Source organism: Oncorhynchus nerka, linkage group LG2 (genome assembly GCF_034236695.1).
Source record: "Oncorhynchus nerka isolate Pitt River linkage group LG2, Oner_Uvic_2.0, whole genome shotgun sequence".
Classification (NCBI taxonomy): Eukaryota; Metazoa; Chordata; class Actinopteri; order Salmoniformes; family Salmonidae; genus Oncorhynchus; species Oncorhynchus nerka.
Genome location: NC_088397.1, coordinates 26250899 through 26271010, shown reverse-complemented (window position 1 = coordinate 26271010; position 20112 = coordinate 26250899). Strand labels below are relative to the sequence as shown.

Sequence of the window (20112 nt, the reverse complement as noted above, 5' to 3'; positions counted from 1 at the left end):
CTTACTGTTATCTGTGATTTATTCGCGCCAAGGCCGGCCCTCCCTCCCTCCCCTTCCTGATCAAGCAAGCATGATTACAACTCCCCATCTGCAGAGTAAAATGCCCCCATGAGGGTTTTAATGGAGGAGCAGCTTTTACACCCAGTTAGCCTGTCAATATGATGAGAAATACATTTGCCCTAGTCAGCCCCGCCGGTCTCATTCACCATGACCGCTCAATTCTCCTAGTTTAATTCCCCATACATTGTATTAAAATGTTTTCTGTTGCCTTTGCATTGCTGTTGTCTGGTCTGATCTTTACTGAGCTGGCGTCATATGTATCAAGTGTCTCAGGTAGGAGTTCTGAATTAGGATCAGTGTTGACTGTTAGATTACATTGAATATGATTCCATGGACAGTGAGATCCTGATCCTAGATCAGCACCCTTATTTTGAGACAGTTATAAGCTATATGACAGGCTCTCCAGTGTCTTTGTAGCACATGGGGATGTGTGAAACGTACTACTCAGCCTGTGTCACCACTTGCGCCGCTGATTCATTAACTGTTCGTGGCGCCGTTTGGTAGACAATTCGGAAGGGTGGTCACGTGTGCTAACAAAGCAGATGTCCTGGGTTTGAGCCTTGGTGAGCCGCGTGACAGACATTATGCCTTGTCCAAGGTCTGCGTCTCTAGCCCAGTAAATGAGCACAATACCCTCAGTAAAGCCTCTCTCGTCAGCCTCCAGTCGCTTTCTTCCCCTCTATCTCCTGTCAGCTAGAATTGTGACAAGCTAATTTCATCTTTCACAACAACAATCCAAACACAAACATCTTCAGATGAGATCAATGAGCGCCGGGTGATATCTGTCCTCTGTCTTAGGAGTCGTGTTAACAGTGTCTGCATCCCAAATGGCACCCTATTCCCCATATAGGGCTCTGGTTAAAAGTAGTGCACTATAAAGGGAACAGGGTGCCATATGGGATGCAGTGAGGGTTAGATCGAGCCTTGCTGCACTCTGTCTTCTACTTCACTCTGCCAGACAGACAGAGGTCATTAAAAGCGAGGTGGTAGACAGACATGACCTAGTGTGTTCTGGGAGTTTGGGGACAGACTATATTAAAACAGGAAGTGAGACATCTCAGATGGCTGTGTCCCTGGTCTCAGCTGCATCCTGAAACTAATATCCTCTAATTGTCCTGATCAAAAGAGAGACTAGGGGACGAAAGCCAGAGAGAGCTGTAGTTGATAACCACAAAGCATTTATTGGTGACAGTATTGCTGTACAATTAAAAAAGTACATTTGAAAATGTTAATGAGACCCAATTCGATCAATCACATAGTGGAAAATAAATTCTATGGGTATAAACATAATGTAACTACAGAAAGGACAGGTGTAGTTTTTGTGTTGATTAGCTGAGAAATACATATAGAATCCATACAGGATCTCTAACACTTGATTTGTGGTGTGTTGGTTTTGTCACAATTAACACTCTGGCTGCATTTACACAGGCAGGCCAATTCTCGTTGTTTTTCCACAAATTGGTCTTTTGGCCAATCACATCAGATCTTTTTCAGAGCTGATTTGATTGGTCTGTTTTGGCTGCCTGTCAAATACGCAGCCTCTGACGAACATTTTGAGTGAACCTGCATTGTTTCTCCTTTATCTGCAATTGATTGAATTAGGGACCCAAGTCCACATCATCTCAACATAATTTCATGTTGCTTCTAACCATTGAATTGATTTTCATCTGCTCCCCATGTCTTGTTAGGGTCCCTAACAAGACTTATTAGGCCATTTTCTTGAAAAGTAGACATAGACTGGGGACACCATGTTTTGGGACACCATGTTTTGGGACATGTATTTCGATCTAATATCACCAATTACGCACCAAATAGCAGGAGTATATGGGGCTGCTTTGGGAGGAGAAAACAACAGCAAATTAATCTGTTGCTGGGTTCCAGTGTTTGTGAATGCCCCGGCTAAATATCTGAGAGTCCCTTTAACGACAGCACAGGGAATGGGTTAATAGCCTATCAATCCACCAGGCCCTGCTTTACTGGAGTTGAGACCTGTGAGACACACACTAACAGTATTAAGATCAGCAGAATGGGAGGGGGCATATGGCTATAGTTCATTATATGAGAGAGACTTTGAACATGCATTGTGCACCTCTGGCGATCCTATCTTCATTAGGATGTGTGGTTCTGTTTCAGGTCCTGCCATTGTGGCTCCTGCTAACCTGATCACTGTAGAGCCGGAGGAGACGGCTGAACTTTATCTGATGGGAAACAGGTGACATTAGGTTGAGTGATCGCTGTTATTTTCTGATGGAGGGGTATCCAAGATGGATGCTCAGTTGCTTGATATGACCAGTGAGGTTGTTTCCTCCATGTGTCTGTGGGTAATTTATAGCATCAATCTTGTACGGTCCAGAAGTGGGACAAGTTGGTTGATATACAGTACCAGTCAAATATTTGGACACAGGTACTCATTCAAGAGTTTTTCTACATTGTAGAATAATAGTGAAAACATCAGAACTATGAAATAACACATGGAATCATGTAGTAACCAAAATTCCTAATATATTTTATATTCTTCAAAGTAGCCACCCTTTGCCTTGATGACAGTTTTGCACACTCTTGGAACTTTCTTAACCAGCTTCATGAGGTAGTCACCTGGAATGCATTTCAAATAACAGGTGTGTCTTGTTAAAAGTTAATTTGTGGAATTTCTTTCCTTTTCAATGCGTTTGAGCCAATCAGGTGTGTTGTGACATGGTAGGGTTGGTATACAGAAGATAGCCCTATTTGGTAGGAATAGCTCAAATAAGCAAAGAGAAATGACAGCCCATCATTACTTTAAGACATGAAGGTCAGTCAGTCCAGAAAATGTCAAGAACTTTGAAAGTACTGTATTAAAGATGTTTCGTCTTACACATTCTAAAAGGGCAGATGGGGAATGTAAAGAGTAAGCAGCAGACACAGACAGACAGACAGACAGACAGACAGACAGACAGACACACAGACACACAGACAGACAGACAGAGAAGACCCCCACACACCCCGCCACCCACCCTGAAGCATATTCAGTTCCATATTACATCCCCTCTTTCATAAAAAAAAAAAACAGAATAAAGATTAGTTGTGCATTAAAATCGTCAGAAACTGTTGCTTCCATTAGTATTATACTGTATATTTCACAGTAGATTCTGACAAAGTCTGGGGATTACACTGAGCTGGTTCCAAAGCCCTTTGCATTTGAACTGTGGAAATAATCATTTGTATTCCCCCCTTAAACACCCTAGTAATCCTTAACAATGGGAGGGTGGAAGACACTTAAGAAGTTGAACATCCATAAGGATAACCTCCATTCACACCCTTGCACCTCAGCAGTGCCCGTATCAAACCAATCAAAGTATTGCATGATTCTCTGGGCAACTGATAGATTCAGGAAGTGGGGATGGCCGTGGTGGAACTAAATGAGGAGTCAGAGATGAGTGCTCCCCTGATCAGATGTGGGTTCCATTTAATTGAGTGTCTGTCTGTCTGGGAATCTCGGCTCTCCTCTCCGGTGGGTGATCTAATCTAATGACATTTTCAGGGGGCTTAAAATAGAGAAAGGGGTATCAGGCATTCCCTGTCTGCTGAAAGGTTGCGTCAATGTGTCACTGTGGAGAAGCTTGAGAGGACTGAGTTTTCCCAGATTAGCCAAACTAAACCTATAGTATTCTAAAAGTCTACTAATCTACGGCCATTATCCATCTACTAAACCTGAAGTAGATACAATGACAAGACCAATTTTGTGGGCCCCTGTTCTGAAATCAATTTAAATAGCGAACTGGATTTTGCGAGAGGACTGAGACTATCCAGTGCAGTCAAGCTAATAAGCCTTTAAGATTCTACAAGTTTACCGCTCTCTGACCGTTGTCCATCTACTAAACCCGAGTAGATGAAATATCCAGACCAATTCTGTGGCCCTCTGTTAAAAAAAAACGTTTTGACAGAAAACTGTGTCCTGTGTCTCGGATGACATCACTTAAAACCGGGGATAACGGCTCTGGAAGAATACATAGCTATCGTCAAGGATATTAACGCAGCACAAACAGCACAAGAAACTCAATGGCAATACCGTCCAATAGCATACAGCCAATAACAGTCTACACAATCCAGGTAAAGTTGCACCACTTTCTCCAGCCAACCTTGCCGAAATATCTAAAAACCGATTCCATTTGATTGTGATCCAGCCAATGCAGCTTTAGCGCTGGAATCTCCACCCTGAAGAGATTGCCTGAAGACATTTGCCGAGGGCAAATGTGGAGGCTGTGCAGTCACATCTGACCCAGTGGAAATGGGTCAGTGGAAATGGGTAGTGGGTGTGCTGTTATGTGCTGTACAGCCAGTCAAGCATTGTGTCTGGGTGAGCAAGGTTCATCTCCCTGAATAAGTGCCATCCAGAGTCAGAAAGGAAAATGAGTGTTGGCCTTGGATTGCCTTCATTGTGAATCTGTATGGTGTGATTTTGAAAATGGTTCAAACTCAACGTGGGGCCAAGCTTTGCATTGTGCTAAACTACAGCTTGTGCTAAACTACAGCAGTGCTACCCCCTCCAGAGTTATTGTCATAGGTGAAAATGTATAACTAATGTTTAAAATGCATCTTTGGGAAGGGATAAGCATTTCCGTTGAACAAATCGGCCACCATGAACAGGGATGTTCAGAGAAGAGCAGCCGCATTCATTCTAAATACATTCGTGTCTGAGGGCAATTTATATTTAACAGTGATGCACCTGCGTTTTGTCAGAAATCAAAGTCCCTCTTCAATCATTTCCAACAGCAGCCTGACTAATGCCGGGTTGTTAATTCACACTTCAAAAAGATAGACTGGAGTGAGGATCTCCTCTTACCCACCCACACACTCTATGCAAACACACTCACACACACCTTCACATGCCATGCTCAAACACACACAGGCAAGCACGCTCTCTCTCTCTCACACACTAAAACACACACACTATATATATATATATAAGCCATGTTTTAGTTACTTGTCAGAACTTTTTGGGAAGTAAATATGAATTCCCATTAGAAATCCTAACCCTAACCTTAACCCTAAACCTAACCCTTAAACCTAAAATAGCATTAACACTTTTCAGGACACGCAAAATGTCCTGACTTTTCAGAATTGTTCTTGTCTTCCTGTCTTGTCAGGACATTCTGGTCCAGACAAATAGGAAAACAAGTCCACACACACACACACAAACAGACTGGTGTAGGTACGTGTCTGATGAACGTGACACTTTCCCATGTGCTACAACAGCTGGCAGCGGGTGGCCATGCCACTCAGACAATTATCAACATCAAGTGTTACTCACACTCTCACACCCTTCAACCTGGAAATAAACCTGTGACTTACATCTTTCAAGCGGACATGCCCTGTCAGCCATCAAACATAGCCCAACACATCCAGCCTAGCCCCATAGAGATCTAAAGGAGCAACCTTGCTAGAGAAGCAGCCAAGGTTCAACTCTGTTCTCTGTGAATGAATCCCTCTGAACTCTCCACTGTGCCCGTGCCTGCACTGGAGGAGTGCCACGTGAGGAATGCTACTTCCTGAGTTTGATGCTGATGTACCGTGGTGTGATTCCCAAACTGGGTGGTGCATCATCTTGGCATGCTGAGGAATAATATTCTGACCCACTTTGCCTAGGATCCCCTGACAACCCAAAAGGAAGCTGACATAATAAGGACACAAAAGCAGCCACTTCAACCCATGTGAGCTGAACCGGGAGATGCATCAATATCCATAATCTGTGAGGTTGGAGCTCTGAACTCGGGGATTACAATGTTCCAAGGTGCAAAGCATTGTAGTATACGGCTTGTATAACAGGCATGTAATATATTCATACATGTTTATGAATATACAATGCATATTATGGGATTGTACAGCATTCAAAAAGGAGCATATGTCTACAGTAAATATGTGGTTTACATGGCCACATGAATAAGAGACAATAATACATAATACAACTAGAATAAAGAGTACATTTGGCCCTATTTGTAATACATTACATCTGACCTTCAGACATTACTGTAAAACCCCTACATGCAAAAGGGGCGGACTGGGACAAAAATGTGGCCCTGGTATTTTATCCACACCAGCCCACATCACTGAGCGCACTACCAACTCAAAGCAAACTGTCACTTGCCACATCCGCATGATGATGGTGGCAAATTACGATTTGCTTCTTGAAAACATGATTGCTGACATGCAAAACATTATGGGACTGTATCAACAGTGTACTAATACATAAAAAATATGTATGTTTTTTTAAAGGTGATTATTCCTTTAAGCTTTATATGTTATAAAAGCCAAGCTAATGACTAAGGATATATTGCAAATTAGAGCCTGTCATGTGTGTTCCCCTGAATCAACACATACCCTAAGTATCAATGACTAATTACTAACATTATCCCAAGGTGTAGCTGGTGCCACTACCTTTTACAGATGGTGGCACCATCCCATGATTTGGTTGCCCACTGATCAGCCAAAGGCTCATTACAAATTAGTGTAACAGAGAAATTAAAAAGTGTTAACAGGCCCATGGGCTGCCGGCCATGTCACTTCTTTCATATTTTTTACATTATTTTTTTAATGGTGTGTGTCTATTTTAACCAGCACACCCATCTACAAAATGATCCAGCCCATCTGGCATCTACTAGAATTGCCAGATGACCAATCTGCCCCTGACATCATCATGCAATGTATATTAGTCTTTTTATTTATTTTATTTCACCTTTATTTAACCAGGTAGGCAAGTTGAGAACTCATTTACAATTGCAATTGCGACCTGGCCAAGATAAAGCAAAGCAGTTTGACACATACAACGACATAGAGTTACACATGGAGTAAAACAAACATACAGTCAATAATACAGTATAAACAAGTCTATATATGATGTGAGCAAATGAGGTGAGATAAGGGAGGTAAAGGCAACAAAAAAAAGGCCATGGTGGCAAAGTAAATACAATATAGCAAGTAAAACACTGGAATGGTAGATTTGCAGTGGAAGAATGTGCAAAGAAGAAATAAAAATAATGGGGTGCAAAGGAGCAAACCATATAAATAAATAAAATTTAAAAAATACAGTAGGGAAAGAGGTAGTTGTTTGGGCTAAATTATAGGTGGGCTATGTACAGGTGCAGTAATCTGTGAGCTGCTCTGACAGTTGGTGCTTAAAGCTAGTGAGGGAGATAAGTGTTTCCAGTTTCAGAGATTTTTGTAGTTCGTTCCAGTCATTGGCAGCAGAGAACTGGAAGGAGAGGCGGCCAAAGAAAGAATTGGTTTTGGGGGTGACCAGAGAAATATACCTGCTGGAGCGCGTGCTACAGGTGGGTGATGCTATTGTGACCAGCGAGCTGAGATAAGGGAGGACTTTACCTAGCAGGGTCTTGTAGATGACATGGAGTCAGTGGGTTTGGCGACGAGTATGAAGCGAGGGCCAGCCAACGAGAGCGTACAGGTCGCTATGGTGGGTAGTATATGGGGCTTTGGTGACAAAACGGATGGCACTGTGATAGACTGCATCCAATTTGTTGAATAGGGTATTGGAGGCTATTTTGTAAATGACATCGCCGAAGTCGAGGATTGGTAGGATGGTCAGTTTTACAAGGGTATGTTTGGCAGCATGAGTGAAGGATGCTTTGTTGCGAAATAGGAAGCCAATTCTAGATTTAACTTTGGATTGGAGATGTTTGATGTGGGTCTGGAAGGAGAGTTTACAGTCTAACCAGACCCCTAGGTATTTGTAGTTGTCCACATATTCTAAGTCAGAACCGTCCAGAGTAGTGATGTTGGATGGGCGGGCAGCAGCAGGCAGCAATCGGTTCAAGAGCATGGATTTAGTTTTACTTGTATTTAAGAGCAATTGGAGGCCACGGAAGGAGAGTTGTATGGCATTGAAGCTTGCCTGGAGGGTTGTTAACACAGTGTCCAAAGAAGGGCCAGAAGTATACAGAATGGTGTCGTCTGCGTAGAGGTGGATCAGAGACTCACCAGCAGCAAGAGTCGACATCATTGATGTATACAGAGAAGAGAGTAGGTCCAAGAATTGAACCCTGTGGCACCCCCATAGAGACTGCCAGAGGTCCGGACAGTGCAAGATTTGGTTCTTAGTTGCCACGATTATATGTACATGTGAAACTTTTAGAATCGTGAAAACAAATGAAACAGTGGTGTCTGTGGTGGCGTTCATTATCATATTCATCAAATTATTGTATTGAATTATGCTCCTGCTGTATGTACGCTGAACAAAATTATTAACACAGCATGTAAAGTGTTGGTCCTATGTTTTATGAAAAAAAGACCCAATAAATTTACCATACGCACAAAAAGCTTATTTCTCAAAAATGTTGTACACAAATTTGTTTACATTCCTGTTAGTGAGCATTTCTCCTTTGCCAAGATAATCCATCCACCTGACATGTGTGGCATATCAAGAAGCTGATTAAACAGCATGATCATTACACAGGTGCACCTTGTGCTGGTGACATTAAAAGGCCACTCTAAAATGTGCATTTGAGGTAGCATGCAATTGGCATGCTTACTGCAGGAATGTCCGCCCAAGCTGTTAATAGAGAATTGAATGTTCATTTCTCCACCATAAGCTTTCTCCTACGTAATTTTAGAGAATGTGACAGTACATCCCACCAGGCTCACAACCGCAGACCATGTGTATGGCGTGTGGGCCAGCAGTTTTCTCATGTCAACGTTGTGATCAGAGGGCCCCATGGTGGCGGTGGGGTTATGGTGTGGGCAGGCGTAAGGGAACACAATTGCATTTTATCGATGGCAATTTTAATGCACAAATATACCGTGACGAGATCCTAAGGCCCATTGTGAGGCCTATTTTGTGACCAACCGATGCATATCTGTCTTCTCAATTATGTGAAATCCATAGATTAGGGCCTAATTAATTGAATTAATTGACTGATTTCCTCATATGAACTGTAACTCAGTAAAATCAATAAATTGTTGCGTTTATATTTTTGTTCAGTATAGTTCTATCATTTAGTTGTCAGACTTAGGAAGCTAAGAGAAACCGTATGTGTCTACTGTATGAAGACAGCCTTGTGGGAATAACTCAGTTTACTACCGAGATAATTAACATAAATATCATGAATCTGTCTTTGGCTGAATGCTATCCTCAAGTGCAAATGTTAATATTTTATGACCAGCATTCAGTTTCTGACAACTGCCTTTAATCTAGATTCCATTTGTAATCAACAAGGGACATACGGGAGAGGGTTGTGTCACGGAAACTAACCTAGGCCTACTGTACAATACAGTGTCCCACTCATCGTTAATGGGCTACTATGATTCCTGTAATCTGAGTTGGCCATGTTCCGGCTACCAAATAGGCTACCAAAATGTGTATCTGTATCTGGAATGATTTCCTACTCCTGCTTGGTTGATTAGGTTGTCAGGTGAAGCTCTGAGCGTGTTGATGGAGAAAAAAAACACACACAAAACCACCAGTGAGCGAGCATCGCGCCCGAGGAGGCCCTTTCAACACTATGGACAGCGCGCTTCTCTATGGACAGCGCGCTTCGCCATACCCATTGAAGGTGCGCGTATCACCAAAGACATTTAGACACTCCATTGAAAGTTTTTATAATATCCGCAGTAAAAAAAATAGACAAATGTAACTCACCTCCAATATCAGGGCGTAGTGTCTTGTCGTAGTCCTTAAGTAAGTTATTTAATATGAGCGTGGCCTCTGCCTGGTGGTTTTTGGGAGCCAGCATCTGATTGACAGTAGTGTCCTCATAGTCCCCATCGTAGTCCCTTGGGTCTGGGTCGGAACTAAACATCATATTAAAAAGAAGCAAAATCCTCAATATCACAGACATTAGATTATAATTCATGCATTAAAAATCGATCAGTCTTAATAGTCTTACAGGCCTAGGTTTTTGAATTCAGTGCATAACAAGTGCAGATGAAACCAAACTTTAAAGTGAAATCGTACAATAAGTAATTTATTGAACAGAAAAAATATGTCATCCAAAATCAAACACATCTCCTCAACACAAAACCATTTACAGCGGACGTTCCCGGTCTTACACACAGTAATTAAACTAGGCTACCTACAGAATTTAACTACTTAGGCTATCTATTTACTATGTGATAGAATATACCATTAATATGAAAACACGTTCGACAATGAATAACGCAAATGGTAAGTATAAATAGCTATTTGGCCAAACATTGAATCTGAAGTTCAATTAATTCTCTGCAAGCGCGACGGTGTTGTTGAGTATCAAAGGCGCGCAACATACACAGCACATAATAGGCTCTAATTGATTTAATTCATTTTTTTTTTACCACAATTCACATTTCGACTATGTAAAAACAACACCTATTATCATAACAGCCAAGAGACTTACCGCACCCGTTGGACTGACAGAAGTAAGAAAGACACCAGCAACTTGGTTGTCATTGTTCATGAAAATGACTTATGGTGAAGACGGTGGAGACTTCTGCGTTGTTAGAGCGATGAATATAGGGAGCCAGGGAGAAGGAGCGGTATATATAAACTGGAACTATGCACCCCGAGTATAGTTTCTTATAGGAAATCCATCAAATCTCCTGATAGTCGACCATGGATTAGGTTGAATTCATCCGCGTTCGGAAATCGCCGGGATTGTTTGAGCCGCTCGGTTCCTTCTTTGCAACGTCAATGATCAACGTCTTAAACAGCAGCACCCCACCTCCTTCCGTTCCATTCAATTACAGTAACCAGTTTATGCACCGACATGATGACGTTATTGTTCACAAGGTACAGTAGGGCGTCTACCTACAGAACGAGACTCGTAAAAAGCCTTAAACATTAAAGTATGCAAGCAACATCTTAACTTTGACTAGCCTATTCACTTTCACACGTTTTTCATTGCAATTTGTAGCTCCTTGGATTACATATCATTATCAATATTGCTATAAAACGCTTTTACTTTAAGATAAATAATCACTTGATACATTTCAAGCAGAAAGCCATGGAAATGGCACCATATCCTCTCAAAGTTGCTCCCTTTCTGAGAAAAGGCTGGTTGCCTACAATGCTTTCCCAACCAAAGTCGTGCTCTCCCTGTTTTTAGGAAACATGAAAATGTACAGTAAACTATCGCAGGCTAAACCCTGACACATAATGCTATTGGCCACTTCGTGTTGGTAGCGTTCGTTTTTAGTATCCTTTACTTTCGATTAAACCTATAAAATAATCAACAAAACGTGAGGAAGTTTGCACTGAGAAGCCAGACCACTTCCATTCGGCTGGCGGCAGTACTGCAATTTAGGGCTACTATATCTGTCTGTCCAACCTGGTCTCAGAGCATTTCACATTATTCTGTACGTAAATCTGATATACAGTTTTAGTATGATGTTTGTTTCATATGGTATGTATTAATTAGTGAATGTCCACCACCCATTTCGTATGATATCCTACAAATTACAATTCTTATTATATGTTACGAATTTACAAAATATACAAAATGATACGATTTTTCAAATGTACAATAGATTACGGATTTGTAAAACGTTTGATATGTTACGAATTATTGCTAGGTAGCTAGGCGGATAACGTTAGCTAGCTGGCTAATGTTAGCTAGGCTAGGGGGTTAGGGTTAGCTAAAAGGGTTAAGGTTAGCTGACATGCTAAGTAGATGATAAGTAGTACGTAGTTGGAAAATAGATAACTAGCTAAAATTGTCCGTGATGGGATTCAAACTCACAACCTTTAGGTTGCTAGACATTCTCGTTATACACCTATTCACCCCCCCCCCCCAAACCACCTTACTTTTGGTTTTCATTTACTATGTTACATCTTGTCTATGAGACCAGGCTGGTCTGTATGCCAGTGGAATAATACTGTACAGCGGATTTACCTTTTGATGTCTCAGACCCAAGATATAATCTGCCCTAGTAGGAAATAGCAGTTTCCCATGTATGGAGCAGGAACGCAGCCACAGGAGAGGGAGAGAGAGGCTTATTTTTCCCTGGATGCATATTATAATCCCACACCAATTAGAAAGCAAGCACCCATCTCTCCCATTTTGTCAAGCTAATGCATTTTGAAAGATGTTCATGACATATAAATACATCTGAATCAGGAAGTATTCTTCCAAATTCTCCAACCAGTAGACCAATACCCCTGCTTTCTCACAGGTTGGATTCAAATAGATGGAGTATGTGGCGTTACTGTGTAATACAAGTAGCCTGATATAGGCTACTGTATAGCCTATCTACATGCAACATGCATACACAGAGGATATAGGCTACTGTGACTGAAAACCATCCATTCTGTTTGATAATTTCTCCCTCCTAAAAACAGAATATAATAATGTGGTAAAAAGCGATTTCAGTGTACTAATTTAATCAAATAATGTACATACATTTATTGACACTTTTTAGTCACATAATCCATTGATGCCTCAGACACACACATGGGTGGTAGTGTATGCACTATGCTAAGCTACACCCTCATATCGATGAGCTATCATGTGTCTTTTTCTCAGCGTAGCATTGAAATCGTACATTTCTCCCTGCCTGCTAACACACACCGCAGCTGTCCACTCCATAGGAGCACCACCATTTGTCATCAGTTAGGGCTTAAATTGGAGGGAAGCACACAGGGCTCCTGAATGGAAAAGCAACTTAAGCGGAACTAAATCCTTGACAAACAGATGTATGGCAGATGTGGCTGCCACAGTGACTGATGGGATGGAATCAGTCCTCTCTCTCTCCCTACACAACAGGACCTCCTGGGACAGTATTTCTGTAATCCATCGAGTCATCAGTGCAGTCCCCTCCTCTCCCATCCTTTGCTAGTTGCTATTAGTGACAAGGGATAGCTCATACATGACACCTCCATGGGGTCATGTTCCATTTGTCCCCTTTAAGATGTACTCTAAGTCTGATTGGTGGATTTTCTTTCAGAGGGATGCTTCATTGTCAAGTGCTTAACTAATGAAAAACATTTGACTGCAACCTCAAATTATGTACACATTTACACCAGTACAAGGAGAATAGTACACATAACTAATTAATATACTGTATCTGAAATGACATGAAATAGGTTTGATTTGTATTGGAATGACAGCATGTAATGGTGTGGCTAGTGGCAATTTACTTTGTGAAAGTCCTTTATCTTGAAAACATGATTGCTGACATGCAAAACAATTTTGGGACTGTGTCAATAGTGGACTAATGAAGAAAATACATACACGTTTTTTGTTGTTGTGGATTATTCCTTTAACACAAGATGTCACATAGAGACATACAAATAAAGAAGTATTTTAGTCACTGTCTCTATATACACGAAGAATGTCTTTGTTGCCTAGGAGATCTGAATATAAAATAATAATAATAATAATACATGTAGTTATTGCGTTATCTACAACATGATACTTAAATGAGAACTGTAACGTCAGTGACATTTAAATGATCCATCCGTCACCAATATCATATCCATAATTATCCATCTATTCTCTCTCTGTACACGCTGTGTCGACCAGTTTACATGATTCTAAGCAACAGCTTGTTACATATAGGCTGTATCTCCATCTTTAACTGAAGTGGGGATTATTTTTTTCTTCCCAGTACGGAGACGTTGAAGCACAAACTTATTCTTTCTTGTTTCATCCATTATTCTTCTTTCTCTCTTTCAAAAAAAAGATACCCGTCTCTCTGTCTCTTGAGTCTGTAACAAGAAAGTAGGCGTTACCACAGAGGCATCATGCCCCAGAGCCATACCCACATGCTCTCCTTCCCGTACCCTGAACAAAGCGCTCTGGGCCTGGGGTGAGGGTGGGTGGTCGTCCCCATGTGGTTGGTTCTCTCTCCAGGGGCCATATCAGATAGTGTTTAACAGGTACAAGCTCATTATCCCAGGCTAATTAGATCCTAGCGGACTTCAGGGACTGGGGCCAATCTGGTCATGACACAATGAGGATAGGACAGCAGTGTAGGAGGGCTGTGTTCAGTAGGGCAAATGGTAGCAAAAAAATTTGAAACGGTAAATTAAAATAAGTGTTTCTTACTGGACAAATCCAGGAAGTCCCTTCCTGTTTCAGTCCGTTTTTCCCCCCATTTGATGCCTAAGGAAAACGTATCCTGTTACAGTACACGAGTTCAAACTTTCACACCAAAGGGCAGCTCAATACTTCAAAGTAGGCACCCTCTCCCTCTAGCTTAGGGAAAACACTTCCATTGCAATTGAAAAAGTCAGACCTAATCAACCAACCATTTTATAACTTGGTAATGATTAGAATGTTCCGACTGTGCACTTTCACCTAGGTTGATTAGACTGTATAATCAATTACATCACAGCGTTGTATCTTGCTAGCTTATTTGGCCTCTGTCTCCACAGTTAGACCCACGTTTGTCAAAAAATTATGAATCTGTACATTATATAGATAGAGGTAAGAAATAGTAACATTTTAAATTGGACAAACAGTACATGTGAGATGGGCAAAAATGACAAAAGTATAACAACGTATGTATCCAATAGAGATAAGAGAGATTTGTCCGCGGCATTATACAAACTTCACAAACTGACTGGAAATGACACTGAAAATCATTATTCGCCACTTTCCGTAACATCCTAGCTTCCGCTATCTTACTTCATACTACTAACACAGCATGTGTTTCTCAGTCTCCTATTCTTCAAGATGACAGGGTTATAAACAACAACATAAATGCCATGACCGTTTTCAATTCATTTGAGGCCAGGACAAATGTCCACACTGCAGCATTTCAAAAGGTCCTTGTCGAGTTTCACTTTCAAAATGCCATTGATTTTCACTTTCAAAATGTCATTGTTGAATTAAAGCAATGTACAGTAGGTATAAAGAGGGAATATCAAGGCAAACATGGGTAGAGTATCTCTCTAAAAAGCTTCATGCAAATGACAGTATGAGAAAGACAGAACCCATCTCCCATCCTTTGTGACACAGTATCATTTTCTTCAGCAGCTTGTAGGCCAATACGGTTGAAGGTAGGGTGGTGTGTTTGACAAAGACACTATGTTGGAGCCAATATGTTGACTCCTTTGATGACCGGTTCTCTGTTGAGGTAAGTAGCCCAGTACACTAGGTTAAAGGTTCCAAATAGGACAGGGAAAACTATCCGGGACATTTTGTCGATTTTGCTCACGCTGTTGTAGGTTTTCTTGGGGTCCAGGACTTCTGTTTCAGACGATCTTAGTTGTATGGAGGTGCTGTTGGAGATGGTGGAGATAGAGATATCCTTAGTGATGTTGGGGGTGTAGTTCACTCCTGCTGTACAGACGTTGTTGGGCTTCTTAGAAAGCACCATAGGGTCCCTTTTCTGTTGAGATAAAACATTTCAAATGTATCATTTAATATTTAATACGGTACTATTTGTGTTGGATGGATACAAATAGTCAGTGTTACATGTCGACCCACACAAACCGGGGCTAAACGGTTTTAATTTTAACTTAATGATTTCTGTCAGTAATTATTATGCATGTACAGCATCAACGTTTCCATCACGTCATCCCAAAAATACGACCGTAGCTCTCTATCACTTTTCAATGGTGGGATACGTGCTGGGACCCTCCATGGACTCACCTTTGGGTGCTGAGCCTCCATGGCCTTCTTGCCATCCCACGCCCAGCTCCTCTTGGTGAAATAGTTGACGGTGGCAAACTCGATAAGCGCGGAGAAGACGAACGCATAGCACACAGCGATGAACCAATCCATGGCTGTGGCGTAGGCCACCTTAGGCAGCGAGTTGCGAGCGCTGATACTGAGAGTAGTCATAGTCAGCACTGTAGTGACACCTGATAGAAAAGCAGAGACGTCATGTTTCATTAGGGCACACAGTGGAAAAGGTTTTCAAATGTTTTGCAATGGAAAAAATCAAATAAGAGTTACTAATTGGACAAGGCCATGTAGTCCCTCCTTGTTTCAGTCCGTTTTCTTCCATTCTCTGCCTAATGAACCCTACCCATGTATGATGAGTGAGCTACAGGTTGTAATATATTATTTAGTGTTTGGGAATCGAGTGGTTGACATAATCTGTAGTGACGTGTGGAAGCTGTAGACATTTTGGGATCATCAACTAGATTCAGCCGCGGGCACATTTGTTCTTGAGCGGATGGTCAGGGGGCCGGAACATAATTACAAATCATTTGTAGACTGCAAATAGACCGCAAGAAGACCAAACAAGTATAATATTTCACAAAAACATAATAATTTCAAACATTGCTACATTTGTATTCAATAACATACAGTATATACAACAGTTTGTGGACACACATTCAAATTAGTGGATTCTGTATTAAAGTATTAAATCGAGCACACCGCCATGCAATATCCATAGACAAACATTGCCAATAGAATGGCCTTACTGAAAAGGTCAGTGACTTTCAACGTGGAACCGTCATACAACAGCTCAGCCGCGAAGTGGTAGGCCGCACAAGCTCACAGAACGGGACCGCCGAGTGCCGAAGTGCGTAGCGTGTAAAAATCATCTGTTTTAGGTTGCAACACTCAATACCGAGTTCCAAACTGCCTCTAGAAACAACGTCAGCACAAGAACTGTTCATCGGGAGCTTCATGAAATCGGTTTCCATGGCCGAGCACACAAGCCTCAGATCACCATGCGCAATGCCAAGCGTCAGCTGGAGTGGTGTAAAGCTTGCCGCCATTGGACTGGAGACGCAAATGCAAAGTGCCAACTGTAAAGTTTGGTGGAGGAGGAATAATGGTTTGGGGCTATTTTTCATGGTCCGGCTAGGCCCCTTAGTTCAAGTGAAGGGAAATCTTAACGTTACAGCATACAATTACATTCTACACGATTCTGTGCTTCCAACTTTGTGGCAACAGTCCTGTTTCAGTCCCGTTCCAGCATGACAATGCCCCCATGCATAAATAGAGGTCCATACAGAAATGGTTTGTCAAAATTGGTGTGGAAGAACTTGAGTGGCCTGCACAATGCCCTGACCTCATCCCCATTGAACACCTTTGGGATGAACTGGAACGCCGACTGTGAGTCGGGCCTAATCGCCCAACATCAGTGGCCGACCTCACTAATGCTCTTGTGGCTGAATGGAAGCAAGTCCCCGCAGCAATGTTTCCAGAAGAGTGGAGGCTGTTATAGCAGTATAGGAGGGACCAACTCCATATTAATGCCCATGATTTTGGAATGAGATATTCGATAAGGTGTCCACATACTTTTTTTGGTCACTAATAATAGCTCTCTCTATTATGAGTGGGAATACTTTGGAATAGATTTTCAAAATGGAAATCACTTCGAGCTGATTTGCTGGTGTTTTTACAGTCTTATTTCCAACAATAAATAAATTAAAGTATAAAAAAAACAATGCATTTATTTTTGCTCAGAAAACAAATAAAATCTTGGGGAACCCTGCTGTAGACATTCAGGTTTTTTTTAGGGACAAGAGAAAGGTGTTCATCACCTGTGATGTCTATAATTGCCTGAAAATCTATTTCAAATTGGCGTCATCATGGATGATACAGATAATTGTAGTTTAACCAGGTCGTTATTGTGAAAGGTAATTCGTTCTCAATGACTTATCGGGCAAACTAAAGGTTTAAATAAATAAATCTAACACGATTCATGAAGATTGTGATGAGTGTACAGTATGTGTTGGGTGATGGGGCAACACATAGTGTTCATTTTGAGTTGAAAGTACACTTTTTGCTAGAGTTGATCCAAGTGGTTGTGTTGAGGTCATACTAACCAAAAACGGTCCTGGCTGGTACAGATTCACGGTTGAGCCAGAAGGACACCTGGGACAGGATCACGGTCATGAAGCAGGGCATGTAGGTCTGAATGACAAAGTAACCAATCTTCCTCTTCAGGTAGAAGTGACACATCATGACTGTGTACTGTCCTGTTGGTTTAGAGGACGGTGGGACAAAGAAATGAATTATTGCGGTGGTAACAACGATGGAGATATACAGTAGAAGGACATAGTGAATCGCTAAGTCATCCTGCATTTTTATATAATTGTATTATATATTTGATAATTTTATCAAACTTTTATAATATGCACTTTTGTTTAAGTGTTATATAAAATAAAATAAACACATGACAAGGATGCAACAATCGGCAACAAATATAATTATCTAAGAAAATAACTATGCAGATGAATAAAATATGATAGAAAATGGTGTCCCTACAATATGTATGTTTTACACTCAATAATGTGACAGTTGCTGTGTGAGGTAAATGTTTAGAGGTAAAAAAAGGGGAGAGAAAAAAAACAAACATATCCTGTTAACCAACTGAAGATTGCATTTGAAGCTTTAAAAAAAATCCTTTCCAGCTTCCCACAGCCAGCGCCTGATAAACTATAGAAAATCCACTGATGACTGCTGCGTTCTCCAGGCAAAATCCGATTTCTGTATCTCACTAATCCCCTGTCACAATCTGCATCCTGCCATCAGGGAAAACGCTAGCTCAGTCCTGCCCACTCACTCAGCTCGGCTCTGCTCTGCTGTGCTCTGGCCTCGCACACTCGCTACCAAATCTCCGGCGACTGACGGACAGATATCTGCACACCTTAGCTCCTAGTTAATCACAATTCTCCCAGGGGTGTGATGGAGGGGGGTTGACCTGGTGCCCCATGGGAAGTTTGTGTTTCTGTGAGCCAAAAGGACGCAGGGCCAACGCAGGCACCATCATGTATCCAGCCCCAGAAGCCCCAGCTAGCCGGCGTCTTCTCGGCCCACCGGGGAGACACCCATGACTCCCAGCCTCTCTCCGCCTCGAGCGAGCGACCGACCGGGGACCGATCTTCCATCCGGACTGTTTGCTGTTGATGCATGGAGCCCGATGAGACTCATAGAGGAATGAACATGTACCTTTGGTGGATTTTACTGCAAGGATTCTGGAGCGTTTATGGGGAACTTCCATTCATTGCAGACAATAACGCAGCCATGTTGGTCAACTGGTGAGTACTGAGGCAACGGTGGTCCCAGAATGTTCTTGAAATACTTTACTTACATGTAAATATGCAAATATAAATAAGAAAACAACTGGAATAGGCTGGGTTTTGTGATTATGTCCAAAGGAGACATTGCATAAAGGCAATATATATATTGCATATATTTCCCTCTTTTACCAAACAGTGTACTATATCATTTTAGGGGAGTACGGTGCTTATTTTGTAAATGTACTGTGAGAGGGTATAGGATGTCATGTCTCTAAACCGAGCCGTTTGATAATCTCGTCTTGATTTAGCCATAGAGGGATTGTACCTAAGATTAGGCACATGCTAATTCAAGAACCACAACAGAACTGACCCACTGGATTCCCATCGGGGACAGTGAACTCCACTGACTTGGCCCTGGGCCAGACAGACGGCCCACAGCCACCGCCTGACCTCCGCAGCTCCCATTTGTCACTTGCTGGCAAGCAGAGAGGAGCAGGTGGAGGAAAGGAGATGCGCAGAAACACACTTTTAGCTCACGGGCCTACTGAAGTTTGTGGTCAGTCCACAAATGGACTATAGTTGACACTTATCAGTGGCCCTGCAGGGAAGCTTATAGGATCCCGTTGCCTACTTAACAGGCAGGGAGGGTTTTTAGTTCTTATCCATGATCAAGGGAGATTGCCATGGAGGGACTGTCCTGCCTCTCCTCTCCTTTCATGGCCAAGGAGTTAAACGGCTGTGATGATGACTCTGACTGGGCTGGATGGTTTCTGCTATTCTACCCACAACACTAGGGAAATCCACACTTTTAACAGCCATTCTGCAGACAGCAACTGATGTATATTACAGTTCCACTTTACATAAGGGAATTAAAGCCTTTCAGTCCCACGTGTCCCTGCCCGGGAGCCTGGGATGTCCAATCCCTTGGGGGGCTGTGATGTCGTCCTCTTATGCAAAAGCCTGATGGGGGAGTCAACATGGGATTAACCCTTGACTCAGGACAGGAATAAGTGAGTCCACGTGTAGCCTAAGTGACAGCTGGCTACTTCCCTTCCTGCTCTTGCTCCTTCTCCAAACTATTTCCTTCCCCCCCTCTAGCCTATAGTGAAGTACAGTGGAGTTTGGAGAAGTCAAACTAAAAATGACATTGAAAGGAA

The 20112-nt window shown here is 42.0% G+C and overlaps 3 protein-coding genes across 3 annotated transcripts in view; 1 reads left to right on the top strand and 2 right to left on the bottom strand.

Annotated features, from left to right (window-relative positions):
• Positions 1–11236, bottom strand: part of LOC115133091 (gamma-aminobutyric acid receptor subunit gamma-3-like) — a 40422-nt gene extending 29186 nt beyond the window's left edge. Inside the window, exons 1-2 of the mRNA XM_029665979.2 lie at positions 10422–11236; positions 9689–9840 (exon numbers count right to left, since the gene is read on the bottom strand). Of these exons, the coding sequence (XP_029521839.1) occupies positions 9689–9840; positions 10422–10474 (205 nt within the window). The 5' untranslated portion in view covers positions 10475–11236. The remainder of the gene's footprint in view (positions 1–9688; positions 9841–10421) is intronic.
• Positions 11237–13271: 2035 nt separating this feature from the next.
• The window catches only part of LOC115133085 (gamma-aminobutyric acid receptor subunit alpha-5-like), a 30893-nt gene continuing 24052 nt past the window's right edge, over positions 13272–20112 (bottom strand). Inside the window, exons 8-10 of the mRNA XM_029665955.2 lie at positions 17759–17911; positions 15621–15832; positions 13272–15357 (exon numbers count right to left, since the gene is read on the bottom strand). Of these exons, the coding sequence (XP_029521815.1) occupies positions 15052–15357; positions 15621–15832; positions 17759–17911 (671 nt within the window). The 3' untranslated portion in view covers positions 13272–15051. The remainder of the gene's footprint in view (positions 15358–15620; positions 15833–17758; positions 17912–20112) is intronic.
• The window catches only part of LOC115133065 (gamma-aminobutyric acid receptor subunit beta-3-like), a 62693-nt gene continuing 61078 nt past the window's right edge, over positions 18498–20112 (top strand). The window contains exon 1 of the mRNA XM_029665925.2: positions 18498–18973. Coding sequence (XP_029521785.1) covers positions 18846–18973 — 128 coding nt within the window. The 5' untranslated portion in view covers positions 18498–18845. The remainder of the gene's footprint in view (positions 18974–20112) is intronic.